General features: G+C 39.7%; 1 protein-coding gene across 1 annotated transcript; it reads left to right on the forward strand.

Annotated features, from left to right (window-relative positions):
* The first annotated feature begins 991 nt into the window (after positions 1–991).
* Positions 992–10,567, forward strand: si:ch73-233f7.1 (uncharacterized protein LOC100537710 homolog). The gene is made up of 4 exons (XM_051650082.1): positions 992–3,706; positions 7,213–7,271; positions 7,627–7,745; positions 8,965–10,567. The coding sequence occupies exons 1-4, from the start codon at positions 1,187–1,189 to the stop codon at positions 9,294–9,296; spliced, it is 3,030 nt and encodes a 1,009-aa protein (XP_051506042.1). The 5' UTR covers positions 992–1,186; the 3' UTR covers positions 9,297–10,567.
* The last annotated feature ends 5,623 nt before the right edge of the window (positions 10,568–16,190 follow it).

The following is a 16,190-nucleotide window of genomic DNA, read 5'->3' on the forward strand; positions in this document are numbered from 1 at the left end:
GTTTGATTTTTTTTTTTTTTTTTTTTTTTTTTTTTTTGATAATGTAATATTGATATGATCTTTTTGGTTTTATTGTAAATAAAAAATAGTTTAAAGGTCAAGGTCTCACTCACTCACTCTCTCTCTCACACTTACTCTCTCTCTCTCTCTCGCTCTGTGTGTGTGCGTGTGTGGGTGTGTGTGCGCACGCGAACTTAATTAGAACATTCCTCGGAGGATGCTCGTGGGGAGCGCGCATCGTGGACTGGTGCTTAAAATGGTTTTAGAGAATCACGAGGATTATCCAGGAAAATGTAAGATTAGATTTTTGCGAATATGTGTCACTCTTGTAGAAGACAGGATTCGGCTGTGTCCCATCAAAACAATAACTTCCATAATCCATAATCTTATAAATCACCAGATTGGCTTGGTTGCGACGGATCATATGCGTCAGTGTACATAAAAAAAATAAAAAATAAAAATAAAAGATTGAAGTCAAGGCCCCATTTTATTAGTTATTAATTTTCGGAAAGGGCAAGAGTAGCAGTCATTGCCACATTTAGACATACAAATGGGTGATATTTGCCAACACTTTTCAACCACTTTAACCTACTATAATTTCATAACTTTTCTGGAATTTAGATTTTTTGGGGGGAATTTTCTTTGCGTGGCGCTTCTAGAAAAAGGTCATCTGTGTCTTTGAATAACAAATTAAGAGCCGGTATTTTATTAGAGAAACGGAAATTGCAGTGCTCGCATTAATTCGGATCGTTATTACCGGTCTTAGTTTTTCGGTATACGTCCGGCAGCTCACGAGTTAAACGTGTTGGTATAGTAATTTTGCCCCCTGCTCTCATATCGCCATCCGCCAATACGATGCCTCCCTACCACACACACACACACACACACACACACACACACCACCTCCCTCCCTGTCTCACATACTTCTCAAAGCGTCTAACACACTGGAAAATCAAAGCGCTCATCTCCACTGCTCACACACCGCCTGAACTGCGCGCAAAGCTCACAACACAGAGACTCCAAGTTTGCAGTGGATTTTCACTCACTTTTAAAACACATTTAGCATTTTAAATAACTTTCATTCCGTTTTGTGAGATAATGTTGTTCTTTTAACATGTTTAAAGCTTTTGCAACTGAACATGAATTTGCTTACTAAAAGCAGCTGACAGTATCTGTTTTGGAGAAAATGGACCGGAGGCTTCCGAAGAGGCGATGGACGTTGGCAGGGCAGGTTGTGTGTCTGCTCCTGTGTGCGTGCGCCCTGGACCGGGTTTTGGCGCAGATTCGGTATTCCATTCCAGAGGAGTTGGAGCACGGGGCTTTTGTTGGAAATATCGCCGAGGACTTGGGCTTGGACGTGGCCAAATTGTCTTCAAGGAGATTCCGGATTGTGTCCGGGGAAAGAAAACAATATTTAGAGGTGAATTTGGAAAACGGAATTTTGTTCGTGAATGAGAAGATTGATCGCGAGGAACTGTGTGAACAAAGTCCCGTTTGTTTCTTGCACTTACAAGTCGTAATTGAAAACCCTTTGGAACTGTACCGGGTAGAGGTTGAAATTTTGGACGTGAATGATAACGCGCCCAGTTTCCCGTGGAGCGAGTTTAATCTGGAGGTCACGGAGTCTGCTGCGCCGGGCTCCCGGTTCCCCCTGGAGAGCGCCCAGGACCTGGATGTGGGCTCGAACTCTCTCCGCTCCTACCTGCTGAGCGCAAATCAACACTTCGTGCTGGACATTCAAACGCGTAACGACGGAAGCAAATTCGCTGAACTTGTGCTGCAGTCGCCGTTAGACCGAGAGCAGCAGAAGACGCACGAGATGGTGCTCACGGCCGTGGACGGCGGCTCTCCTTTGCGCTCGGGCACCGCTCAGATTACGGTCACTGTGCTGGATGCCAACGATAACGTACCGGTGTTCGACCGCTCCGTATACCGGGTCAGCTTGGTGGAGAACGCACCGAGAGGCACGCTCGTGCTCAAACTGAACGCTACGGACCTGGACGAGGGCGTAAACGGTGAGATTACCTATTCGTTCAGCGGGCACGCGCCTCTGAAGGTGCGGGAGCTGTTCAACGTGGACTCTCACTCGGGTGAGATTAGGGTGAAGGGTATAGTGGACTACGAAAAGGCCAGCGTGTACGAGCTCTACGTACAGGCGAAAGACAAGGGTCCCTCCGCCGTGGCCGTGCACTGTAAAGTACTGATCGATATTCTGGACGTGAACGACAATGCGCCCGAGGTCATATTAACCTCTGTGTCAACACCTGTTCAGGAGGACGCTCCACCGGGCACGGTGATAGCCGTGATCAGCGTAATGGACCGCGACTCGGGTGAAAACGGGGCTGTGGATTGCCAGATTCCCGGGAACGTGCCGTTTCAGCTGCACTCCTCTTTTAGAAACTATTACACACTTGTAACGAGCGAGTTTCTGGACAGAGAGTCCGTCTCGGAGTACAACATCACACTCACGGCGCGAGATCTGGGCTCGCCGCCGCTGTCCACCAGGAAGACGATTCTGGTTCAAGTGTCTGACATTAATGACAACCCACCGCGCTTCATTCAGCCCTCATACACTGTATATGTGACCGAGAATAACGCCCCGGGCGCATCCATTTGCTCGGTGACCGCATTCGATCCGGACTCTACTCAAAACGCGTATTTGTCCTACTCCATTCTGGAGGGTCAGATCCAGGGCATGCCCGTGTCCACTTATGTATCCATTAACTCCGATAACGGCAACATCTACGCGCTGCGCTCTTTCGATTACGAGCAGCTCCGGAACTTTCAGATCCGCGTACAGGCTCAGGATGCCGGTTTCCCGCCGCTCAGCAGCAACGTGACTGTCAATGTTTTTGTTTTGGATCAGAATGATAACGCACCGGTCATCCTGTCCCCGCTACCGAAAAACGGCACCATAGCCACTGACATGGTGCCCAGGTCGGTGGACGCTGGGTACCTCGTGGCAAAAATCACTGCGCTAGACGCGGACGCGGGGCAAAACTCTCGCCTCTCATTTCAGGTGCTTCAGGCGACGGATCCCGGACTGTTCAGCGTCGCTCTGTACACCGGCGAGATCAGGACGATCCGACGTTTCGTGGACAAAGATGCCATTAGGCAAAGACTTGTCATACTCGTCAAGGACAACGGGCAGCCGCCGCTCTCGGCCACCGTGTCCATCATTTTGTCGGTGGTGGACAGCGTGCCGGAGTCGCTGTCCGATTTCGGTGACCTCTCGCTCAGCCACCAACCCCCTTCTAACCTCGCGCTCTATTTAATTGTGTCACTAAGCACCGTCTCGCTCATCTTCCTCGTAGCTATCATCGTTCTGGCGGCCGTGAAATGCTACAAGGACCGCGACTCTCTCAGCGGTTATGCACTCTCCTCGCTCGGCGCCACTTGCTGCAGCTTTGAACCGGAGCCGTCCGCCGAGGTGTTCAAAAAGTCCAACGTCAACCTGCAGATCTCCAGCGGCGCGAAAGTGCCCACGAACTGCGCGGAGGTAAACAGCAATCCTGGAAATCTCTCTCAAGCTTACTGCTACAAAGTGTGTTTAACGCCCGAATCTGCAAAGAGCGACTTTATGTTTCTCAAGCCTTGCAGTCCCGGTACACCGAGGAATAACGCGGCGAGGGGAACGGATAACCTGGCGCTGAGCTCACAGAGCCGCTGCTCATCCGTGAACAACGGAGCGACTACGCCGAATGAGGTAAAATATAGTTCTTAATTATTATATTCCTCTCCCTTTTCGCTTTATTTCACAAGACCTTGTTAACTGAGTTTGTCTGGATTATACTTAAATACGTGGATTTCACCGAAATAAAAAGGTCACATACTTGTAAATATATGCAACATAATACACAATGTAGCCTAAGAATGGCAGTTTTCATATATGTAACATATAGTGGGATTTCAAAATGCTCAAAAATGCTATCAACTATATCTATATCATATATTTTATATCAGATTTTTGTATGGGATATTATTCAGTAATTTCCTAAAGGGCATCATTTGTGCGAAAAACCGTCTATTATTGGTGAAATAGATGAACTTACAATATATATCGATTAGTTATAAATACCTAGAATACATCGGGGGCACTAAATATTTTGTGAATTATTTCGAACCATTGAAGTTAATCAATGACCTTGATTGAGAGTGAACGAACGTCTCGAGACAGCAGCAACATCTTCCAGAGAAATCGAGAACAATGCGCGTCTTTTATCACTCTCTCTCTCTCTCTCTCTCTCTCTCTCTCTCTCTCTCTCTCTCTCTCTTCAATCCTACCTTTTTTGTTCTTCATATAAAAAAATCTCTCTAAACGGGATTATTTTTTAGATGTGAATACAAAAAGCATATTATGCATTGTGTAATGCACTTGCATTAACTTAAAATACTGTATTAAAGCTTTTTTAGGACTCTTATTCCTTTCCATTGCATGTAGGCACAGACAACCTTTGTCAACTGTATATCAAGGGCGCGCGCACACACACACACACACACACACACAGAGAGAGAGAGAGAGAGCAAGCTAATTACCCAATACACAATGGCACAGGGACGAGGACTGGTTTCGTCCATAATGGGGCTGGGAATAGAAGCATTAGGGAGCCGATGGAGACGTGTCGCGCCTGTAGATTCGGCCACTTTGCCCCCATGGAATGAGAACAGGAACGCGAGGAAGAGACTGTGTGTCTATGTATGTGTGTGTGAGGGGGAGAGATTCTGCTGATATCCACTAGGTGGAAACGGAACGTGCTTGCTTCAGCTGTTGTTCAATAGTCAGGGTGACTTATTGGAGAGCGAAGTGTCACCTTGTCTTGGGTCACTGAACTTCACAAGCTTCACGTAAAATCTGAAAAAGCTCGCCCATTGGGGGAATTACAACCTGCCATTTTCAGAGTCTCCGTGACCTTCAGGTCTCAAATAGAATATTCATGAAAACATATTTTATACACCTCTGATTGGTCTCCTACTGGGCAACGCATTAAAAAAAAGCACAGGGACAAATTCTCTTTATGGCTATTTAAAAAGAGCTCAAAGAGACGTGGAGCTCTTATGTTCAGTCACTTGCTGTGGGGGGGAAAAAGAGCCATTGAGGAGATGTTAAAGAGGATTTCTTCGGGGAATATGTTAAAGCTTGAAAAAAAAAAAAAGTTATTTATAATATCACTCCATGTAGTGGAAAACGCAAATGCACGGTGGTTTCAAAAATAAAACAAGAAATTAAATTAAATTGCGGCGGACAGTTCAATGCGTTTTCGAAATTAATTTGCCTGCTGCGGTTTCCTTTGAAGATTAAAATCGTGTGTTGGTGATCTAATTATCTGCGGAAGGTATTTTGAAGAACGGTTCAAATAATAAGCTTACACGGCGCTCTCCTTTTATACGTCTCTAAGCGAATTTATAGAGCGTGGAATCCATACTTTCTCTCTCTCTTTGACATGGAATAAATAACACCCCCATCCTCCTCCTCCACCACCCCCGCCACGTCTCAGAGGATGAAAGAGAAGACCGTGACACTGGAGTCATTGCTCAAGGCACAGCAGCTCCATAGAAATTACGTGTCATTCACGCTATCGGCCACAAGGAGGCAGTCAAAAGTCTTGTAATCTTCAGAAATATTATCATTAAAGGGATAGTTCACCCAAATATGAAAATTCTCTCATCATTTACACACCCTCATGCCATCCCAGATGTATATGACTTTCTTTCTTCTGAAGAACACAAATTAAGATTTTTAGAAGAATATTTCAGCTCTGTAGGTGTCACAATGCAAGTGAATAGGTACCAACATTTTGAAGGTCTAAAAAAGCACATAAAGGCAGCATAAAAGTAATCCAGTGGTTAAATCTATATCTTCAGATGCGATATGATAGATGTGGGTGAGAAACAGATCAATATTTCAGTAATTTTTTACTGTAAATCTCCACTTTCACTTTCACATTCTTTTGTTTTTGGCAATTTGCGTTCTTCATGCATATCTACTGGGCAGGGAGAAGAATTTATGGTAAAAATGGACTTAAATATTGATCTGTTTCTCACCTACACCTATCATATCGCTTCTGACGACATGGATTAAACCACTGGAGTCTTATGGAATACTTTTGTGCTGCCTTTATGTGCATTTTGGAGCTCCAAAATTTTGGTACCCATTCACTTGCATTGTATGGACCTACAGAGCTGACATATTCTTCTAAAAATCTTAATTTGTGTTCTGCAGAGGAAAGAAAGTCATATACTTCTGGGATGGCATGAGGGTGAGTAAATTATGAGAGAATTTTCATTTTTGGGTGAACTATCCCTTTAACGTAAAAGTCTACCTTTATCAAATGCACAACAATACAGCATGCAGCAGTAATTAGAATTACACTGAAGTGTAATTTATGCAAGCTCCGAAGACAGAAAATATAGATAGAAAAGTGTTTAAGTCTATAAGTTAAAGAGCACTTTTAGAGAAAAATGCAAAATATATATGTATGTAAAGAAAACTGTAAAATGCTAAACAGATTGTTGTACTTCAGTTAAAGGAATATTCCAGGTTCAATACAAATTAAGCTCAATCGACAGCATTTGTTGCATAATGTTGATAACCACAGGGAAAAAAAAGCAAAAATCTGTGTTCCAGTGAGACACTTACAATGGAAGTGAATGAGGCCAATCCATAAATGTTAAACTACTCACTGTTTCAAAAGTATAGACACAAGACGTAAACAATATGTGTGTTAACATGATTTTACTGTGATGAAATCTCTTACTAACCGCATCTGTGTAGAGTTATATCCAATAATAACAAATTAAAAAAAGCTTAAATCCAAAAGCCATTTATATCTAAAACTTAATTTATAGTAAGTTTAAGTGCTTTTATAAAATTATAAAATTCACATTTCCCTCCAAAATCGGCCCCATTCACTTCCATTGTAAGTGCCTCACTGTAACACAGATTATTGCTTTTTTAAAGAAAAGTCTAAATGAGTCTAAATTCATTTTTGTTGTATTCAACATTATGCCACAAATGCTGTCGATTGAGCTTAACTTGTATTGAACCTGGAATATTCCTTTTAAATGAAGAAATTTTATACTCTTAAAAGTTATGTTTGTGTGTATGTGTGTGTGTGTGTATGTATATATATATATATTATGAACATTTTATCTTAGATATTTGTTATACCAAAATCAGTCAATAAGTCATTTTATTATAATTTTCTGTTGCAGCTGAAGCAAGCAAATACTGACTGGGCCCTCACCAAAAACCAAACCTCCTCTGTGAAAAGGTGAAAACACACACACACACACACACACACACACACACACACACACACACAAATGAGATGTTAGGCAGAATAATAACCTCAGTTACTATTCACTTTCAATGCATATTTGTTTGTGAACAATGAAAGTGAATGGTGACTGAGGCTTTCATTCTGCCTAACATCTCCTTTTGGAAGAAATAATGTAATATAGGTTTGGAACTACATTAGGGTGCGTAAATGATGACATAATTTTCACTTTCTTTTGAGCTATTTCTTAAAGTTAGTTAATGGCATGTTTATGAAGAATTTAATTCCTTCACTTGCTCATGAGTAGCATCAACATGTTGTCCTTATTGTCCTAATCGTCTGTTTGCAGCTGTAACTCTTTAAACATGGATGGCACTCTGATCCGTAAGGCCATGCAGGCTGAACCAGAGACTTATATGACTCCAGTGGCTGCAGGACAGTACTGGACCTGGGGAAACCGATCGAGAGGTACTTTCTACCATCATTCCACACATCAGCTGATCCTCTTTAAAGTGAATAGGAAATGCAATTCGCAACACATCTGACTTCAGTAATGTGACATATTTCCAAGTGAAACAGGATATGCAATAAGAAAAAAGTTAGGGCAGGACTTTATTTTATCTATTAGGCATTGACTGAATTGTGGAAAGTGGGGAAAGTTGAAAAGAGTTTTTCACATTTGCATTTTTATGAAAGATTATGATTTGAAATAAAGTGCATTAATAAATTGTGCACAGTAAGTCCAGGAACTTGCATTATGAAACTTGCATTAAGATTTAATGTTGACTTTAAAGGGACAGTTCACCCAATAATGCAATTTCTCTCATCATTTATTCACCTTCATGCCATCCCAGATGTGTATGACTTTCTTTCTTCTGCAGAACACAAACGGAAATTTTTAGAAGAATATTTCAGTTCTGTAAGTCCTTACAATGTAAGTGAATGGTGGCTAGAACTTTGAAGCTCCAAAAACCACATAAAAGTAAACCATAAGACTCCAGTGGTTAAATCCATGTCTTCAGAAATGATATGATAGGTGTGGGTGAGAAACAGATCAATATTTATGTCCCTTTTTTTTTTTTTAAATAAATCTTCCACTTTCACTTTCGCTTTAACTATAAATCTCCACTTTCACTTTCAAAGTGAAAGTGAAACTAGAGATTTATGGTAAAAAAAATTAAATATTGATCTGTTTCTAAACCACACCTATCACATCACTTCTGAAGACATGGATTAAACCACTGGAGATGTATGGATTACTTTTATGCTGCCTTTATGAGATTTTTTGGAGCTTCAAAATTCTGGCCACAATTCACGTTCATAGTATGGACCAACAGTCCATACTGTTTTTTCCTAAAAATCTTCAGCAGAAGAAAAAAGGTCTGGTTCTGCTGTTCTTCTGGTTTAAATACTCAATGTTCTTAAAAACTGGAAAAGATTAATTAGCACTTAAAAGAATAGTTCAGCCAAAAATGAACATTCTGTCATTTACTCATGGTCATGTCATTCCAAAATGACATTCTAAAAGATGATGTTAAGCAGAATGTCAGCCTTGGTCACCATTCACTTGCAATGCCTTTTTTTTTTTTTTTTCATATTTGGAAAAAAAGGTGCAATGAAAGATTTGGAACAATATGAGGGTGAGCAAATGATGACAGATTTTTCATTTATGTTTCTCTCTCACCAGAGTACCAGATGCATTCTCCAGCAGGTGTTTCTCAGAGGGCGTGGACTCCTCATTACACCCCCACACACAACCCCACCCGCCATTCGCAACAGCAGCAGCAGCCCACAGCGCAGGTACACCCGCATCCTCCACCCGATTACCAGCACAACGTCTACATCCCCGGCACACCCTCCGGCTTCTGCACGCTGCGTCCCATTTACCGCAGCGAGCTTGACGTCCACAATTCCTTCTCCACCTTCGGCAAGAAACGCAGGTTAATCTCGCCCAGCAGCTATGACCCTCATGACGACATGGGGATGGAGGTTATCAACAATGACTTGTATAACGAATAGAATAAGGGAGAAAGGAGCTGAGGTGCGATGATGTTGAAAATAATGGACAAAAAGAGGAGTGACTCTTTATTATGACCAAAGCATAGCACTTATTCGTTTAGTCTCGGCCTCAGATGGCCTCAACTGTCTGATGCACATTGCAAACAAAACTGGAAAGCACTTGTGAAAATTGCAAGCACCAAAACAGATTGTCCAACTGAAACAACTTCTACGAGTCACGGTGCACAGGTTTTTATCAGTTCGCCGGTAAGCAAAATCGTTCAAAGTACCATGTTGATATTTTGAGTGCTTGTGAAACTCTTATAATTGGTTCAAGTTTGCTTCAAATCTTTGAAAGATATTCAAAGCTTTGTCTGAGGCACATAGAAGCAAGCAAACTAGAAAACACTTGGATGGTTCTGCACTATTCATCCTTCACTTACATTGTGTGTGTTTGTGGTACATCAATCTCAAACCTGAAATTCTATGACTCTCTCATTGGACATATCTCTGAAAATATACAGATATTTAAAGGAACTTGAATACGTCTGTACTGCTCAGTTAAAAGGGAGAGACGAGCAGCAGGCTGTTGTCAAAAGAGATTTACTTGCTGTTTGCTTGTCCTGTTATATCAGTGACTGAATGAAATTTAAAGTGATAATTCACCCTAAAATATAAATTCTATTAACATTTATTCACCCTTGTGTTATTACAAACCTGTATGACTTTCTTTCTTCTTCGGAACACAAAGGAGGTTAGGCATAATGTCATTCATGGTCGTTCCATGGAAGAATGAAAGTCATACGGGTTTGGAACAACACAAGTGTGATTAAATGATTACAGATTTTCATTTGAGGGTGTACTATCTCTTTAATCCATTTATCTTGTATGGAGTCTGATTGTTTGGCTTGATCACACCAGGCCTAAACTTCAAATGTCATTGTTTATTACCACTAGAACAGCAGTGGTATGAGAAATGCCAGGCCTAAGATTTAAAACAATACTGAATATCATTACTACCATTATTATATTTTCTTACTGTTGTTACTTTGACAATCATTTCAGCCATAATGTGATTATTATACTGTACACCCTATGCACATGATGTGAGCGTATAAATCAACGCAGTGGTCATGATTGGGTCATCAGGAGAAAGTGAAATCACCAAAATGAAATGAAGGAACAGCTGGATCAGGTTTCAAATACACATTCCTGCCTCATGCAGGAGTACAAGATGTGAAGTCCATTCATTCTGAATATGTACAAATCTAAATATTAAATATTTTGTTTTCTGAAATAAATCTGCAGTGTTGTGATTCATATTTTACAAGAAATTAGATGATGTTCAGAATGCAGTACTACCTACTGAATAATGTGCATATTTTCAGTATGCTAAGTAAACTAGGTAATATGCATATGCGTATAATTTATCAATGATACACTTTTCAAACAGCAGTATGCTTTCATTGTTCCGTGAATTTGTGGTGGTTATCAAATGAAAAGTGTATGTTTATTTTGCCTTTTTAAATTAGATTTTTTTATGTTAAAAAATGTCAAAACATTTGGGAGACAAAGAAGAAAGACAAAGTATGTACGAATGGGACGGGTGGGACATGTCCCTATCACTTTTTGAAATAGGTTTCATCAGGTAAGTGTCTAATGCAGAAGAAATATCTCCAGCTCTTGGGCAGGAGTTTCCATTTTGTTCTTGTGTGTTATAATAAGTGGCGATCCACTGCTGGAGTTTGTTATTTTTAAAGTTATAATGAGTGTTTGTTGCCGCTGTAGTGACTTTGAGTGACTGCCGATATTCTCTCGTGCATCCAGACGCATGCTCTACTAAGGGTGCCTACACACTAGAGTTAACGCTGCGTCAGAGAACGCTGCAAATGCATTGATTTCAAAGGGGATGATGCGTCGTAAGGACGGAGAGGGAAAACGCAAGGGTTTCCAATAGTGAAGCTCCTTCATGCGACCAAAAGTTGAGAAGATTTCAACTTTTGCTGCATCGCACTCTGGTGTAGGTATCCGTTCACCAATGAGAGTCTCGGAGAGGTGGGACTAGCTGCACGGTGAAATAAAAAAACATGACGAACAAACACTAACAAGCGGTGTATTCATTCTCTGTCCTCTATTATCTTTCTCTGTCAGGCTAAAAAGATAGTAATTGTGGAGAAAGGGTCTGAATAAGAGTTTTAATGTGTACTGGTACATTGTCAAAAAGATATATTTTAAATAGCCACCTCTATCCGGGACCGCCTCTTCCCTCTGTGGAACACTCCTTTTAAATGGACCTCTCACAGTCCCATGCGTCAAATACTCTGTCGGAGCTTTCTCTAGTGTGTAAGTGCCCTAAATGCCAAAGTATACTTCACGCGTCCGCATTGCTAATCACTCCACGCACAGTATGTGTGATGCAAATTGCGTCATCAGCACAACCATGCGGGCCTGACCACGTGCTGCCAAGATTTTCTTCAATCATGCATGCGGTCCTCGTCTGCGCATGCCCTGGCCATTTACTGTACTAAAAGAGTATCACAAATCAGCTGTAGTGCGCATGCGTCGAACGTGTTCGTGTTCGCTCGCGGTCAGAAAATTATACTCACAAAGGCAACGCGATCGGCTGGTTGCGATCCGATCCAGAACGTGCAAAAACGAAGTATACCTGGGCTTTAACTCTGCTGTTGCGCAGTTTGCGCTACTTTCCAGTTAAATCACAAAGCAAAATGCAAACAGATGTGTCCACACTGATAATATACACCCACTGATGTACGGGTGCAATCTTTGTTTATTAAAATAAAAAGTTATATTAGGACGGATTAAAACCCGGAACTCTTTGCATTAGGGGTGAAAACTTTACCATGAGACCAATCAGTCATTCAGGCTTGAGTTTACTGATCCATGTATTTATCCACTGACTAAAAAAATCCCAGTACTGACAACGTTATATGAATAGATCAAGTTATCAAATTAATTATGTGAAATATTTATTGGAGATCAAGAATGACTTTTTTAAAAACAGTAAAGATTATTTGACATTATCTGCACATAACCTATGTAATATTCATGAGTTTCGCCACTTTGTGACGCCAAACTGTCCCCACCACTTTTTAAAACAAAGTGACGCCCCTGGATGTTCGGTTTGTTCTTTTGTACTGCACAGTTTTGGCAAGGTATTCCATAGTATTTAATGCATATCAAAATTTTGCATAGGCCTACAGTGCACAGTATCCATACTGCTGAAATATTAAGTACAGTGTTTTAATATGCAAATTAGAAAATAGAACCATTTTGCAGTTGATGTCTGGGCTTTATAGTTTAGTTTGAAAATCATTAATAAACACCCACACCAGAAATAATTATTTGTGTAAAGAGGGATTTAATATGCTGCTCATGCTCAGGTAAGGTCCAAACTATGCATTCATTTGATTGCTTTGCAATAGTAAGGAATATATTACTTTAAAGCTTATTGTGTTCGTTAATTCTGGGCTCTTATCTTAGCATAGTCGTATGAAAAAGACATTTTTCAGCACAAAGAATAAAAATGACCCCAGCCACTCTCTCACACAAAGAGTAAACATTACAAATGCTAACATATGCTAATCAGCTTTATTATATTCCCCGTTTCCTTCCCACAGAGAATAGACTTGCTTTATTAACTAAACAAACATAAAACTCCATCGTCTAAATATCATTTTAATTAAAGACAGGGAAACACAGACGGGACCACGGGGGCCACAACTGGATGCAATCTCTCGCGTGCCCTTTCCATTTTAATTTCCCCGGGAAATGAGTTCAGAATGTCAATAGATGAGTATCGCCCAGTTGAGAGGGGTAATTAGGTTTGCCGTGTGTCTTTTCAGATTACAAACGTTAATGAAGAAACAGTCTCCATGGTGCTAACACACTTCTCTAAATCGAAGTTCATCTCTCCGAGGGCCCGTGAACCAGAGGTGAGGAGATGAGCAATTTAGACATGTTCCTCTCTAGACTACAGATCAGGAATTAGATAAGCTCATCTTTACAGCATGGAGTCACATTCACGCAATGACATCCTTTCGAAAACTGAAAGATCTATAAAATAAGTTTGGGGTGGGAGCTGGGAGGGGGACATCAACTTTTCTCATGAATATTAAGTACGTGACTATAACAGTATAAGGTTGGGCAAGGAGGAGGTGGGAACTAGCTGAACAGTCAAAGTAAAGTGTTGATGCAAAACTCAACTTAAACAAACATAAACAAACACAGACACACACACACACAACGCGGCCGCGTGCGTCTCTCTCTCTCCCGAACTGGCGTCTCCGGCTCCCCTTTATCTCACTCTCCCGCTGATCAGCTGATTCGGCACAGCCCGGCCATGCCCTCCTCCTCGTCACACTCCTCCCCCACCCAATTCAGGCCGGGGCTGCCACCGGTCTGACCACCGCCGTAAACCTTAAAACAACTGAAAAAAATTACAATTTAAACAACTTTACAGCTCAAATAATACACAAGTTTTAACCGAAGAATTAATGCAAGTGCTTTTATAAAATTATAAGCTTCACATTTCTGCCTTTAAAACCCTCCATAAAATCGGCCCCATTGACTTTCATTGTAAGTGCATATATATATATATATATATATATATATATATATATATATATATATATATATATATATATATATATATATATATCATTTTATTTTATATTTTATTTATTTTTGATAATCAAAAATATGCCACAAATGCTGTAGACATAGGGTACAATTGGGCTAAAGGCACACCTTAAGGAAAATGTTTTTTTCTGGTCACAAAGTGTATCAAGATTGAAAAAATACATTTCCTTTTATAGAATATAGATGGAGCAACATAATTTGTGTGAATAGAAATAATAACGGAAGGTTTTTTTGATTAAAATTCTATTAAGATTTTTTTACAAAAAGAAAAGGTGCCCAGGGGTGTTAAAGTGATATTGTGTAAATATAGGGACAAACGTTATAGGGCAAAATTTTTCAGCTTAAGCAAATACTTTTGAGATGGCAAGATGCTTTTTTGAGTAACAAATTAAGGTAATAATATGGTTATAACCTTATGTAATAACCATGTAATAACCACTTCAGAAAAGGGTTAACAATTGTCTGTTAATTTCAATCACATTTAGCATTTCATAACATCTCAAGTATTTTATAAACAAATTCATCTCTATTTTGATTGGATTTTTTGAACTTTTTATAACAAATCTATTCGCCCCACAGTGTGTTTTATGGGGGGCCTTTAGCCCCTGCAGCAGGGGGATTTTTTAATTTTTACCACAAATACTATCTTTTCACTTATTGGACAGTTATTTAAAAAACTTTTGTTTGAAGCACCTTGAATAAAACTAAAAATTATAAATAAGTGTGATATGTGATATTTTCAGGGATTTTCATTAGCTACATAAATTTAAAGCATTTGAAAAATATTAAATATGAGATAAAATTACCTCAAAATCAAACTTTAGACACCATGGATCAGGACATTGTTGCACTGTATAGTGACAAACAGGAGTTTAGGAAAGTACTGGGGTCGTTTTTTTTTTTTTTTTTTTTTTTTTTTTTTTTGTGTGTGTTTTGGGAGAAAATACAATTCAAAAGTGCCTTTTACCCCGGGGTACCTTTAGCCCAGTTGTACCCTACTCACGTTCAAATGTGTGATTCTCTTTTGTTGTTTAGTAGGTCATATTCACAAATGTCTTCTTTAAGCTTCTTCTTATTCAATTGACCGAATACTATAATAGTATAAAGTTTGGTATTTTAATTAACTCAACAGTTTCTCAACTCAAGGGGTTTGTTGCAGCTGGGCACTGTCGTTTGACTTATAGCCTACAGCACCTCTACAGTTTGACCATTTGACCATTTGTTCTTGACCTTGATTTTTTTTTTAGCTGTAGCTGTTACTATGGCATCACCAGTCCCTGTTGTTTCCGTTTTATTTTTTTCTTATTTGGTTCTAAACCTGCTAATCAGTCACAGTCTCTCAGATATTATGACATCATAGTGGGCCTGACGTGGTTGTGTTCTGTATCTGTTACTGTTTCTGCAGCCTGCTTACTAGCTTTCTGATTTTAAATTTTATCTCACTTTTTGTTATTTCATGATTTTCTGCTCTATCATAGTTTATTTTGTTATTGCAAGTTCTACTTTTTGTACATATGTATTGCGTGTGTGCAGGTATATAGGCTGAATTTAGGACAATGGGGTCATTTTAATGATTTGGGACAATTTTGATCCCTCATTAGCTGTTATGCGTTTAAAAGGATTGATGGTCAACATCTTTTTAATCAGATTTTTAGCTTCAGGGGTCACCGTGTCTAACTCAGAAGAGGAAAACTGCAAACAGAGATAGAATGGTTCCTTATCACAACACAAGTTATGAATCAATTAATGATTTTGAATGACTTGCCATCTTGGGAACCCAAGGATTGAAAGATTATATCAATTAAGCATCAGAGTTATACAATAGATTTGCAGATTATTAGCCAGTTAATTCACTATCTCATCAGAGTTTTAGGATTTATGGGTTTAACATAGTCACAGAGGTGTAGAAATGATTGAGTGTTATTTATTATTAGTTTATTCAAATGTATTAGTTATGGAGCCATAAGTCTAGGCATTTCAAAGAAACGAGCTTATGTGAAAAATTGGCCCAATTTACCTGAATTCACCCTATACACATACACAATGTAAACACATATGCAAACCATAATTCAATAATAAAAACCAAACAATTAAAAAGAAATGACCTCTCAGTCATAGGTGTCACACTTTTCCAAATGTTTTATTTGTTGTTATTTTAAACATTTCAGTTCAATGGTGAAGAGAGAACATGTGAAGAGACATTATCTAAGAAACAGAAAATAATTATCATTTGATATGTTCTGCATGAAAGTACAG

Source organism: Myxocyprinus asiaticus, chromosome 22 (assembly GCF_019703515.2).
Source record: "Myxocyprinus asiaticus isolate MX2 ecotype Aquarium Trade chromosome 22, UBuf_Myxa_2, whole genome shotgun sequence".
NCBI classification, from domain to species: domain Eukaryota; kingdom Metazoa; phylum Chordata; class Actinopteri; order Cypriniformes; family Catostomidae; genus Myxocyprinus; species Myxocyprinus asiaticus.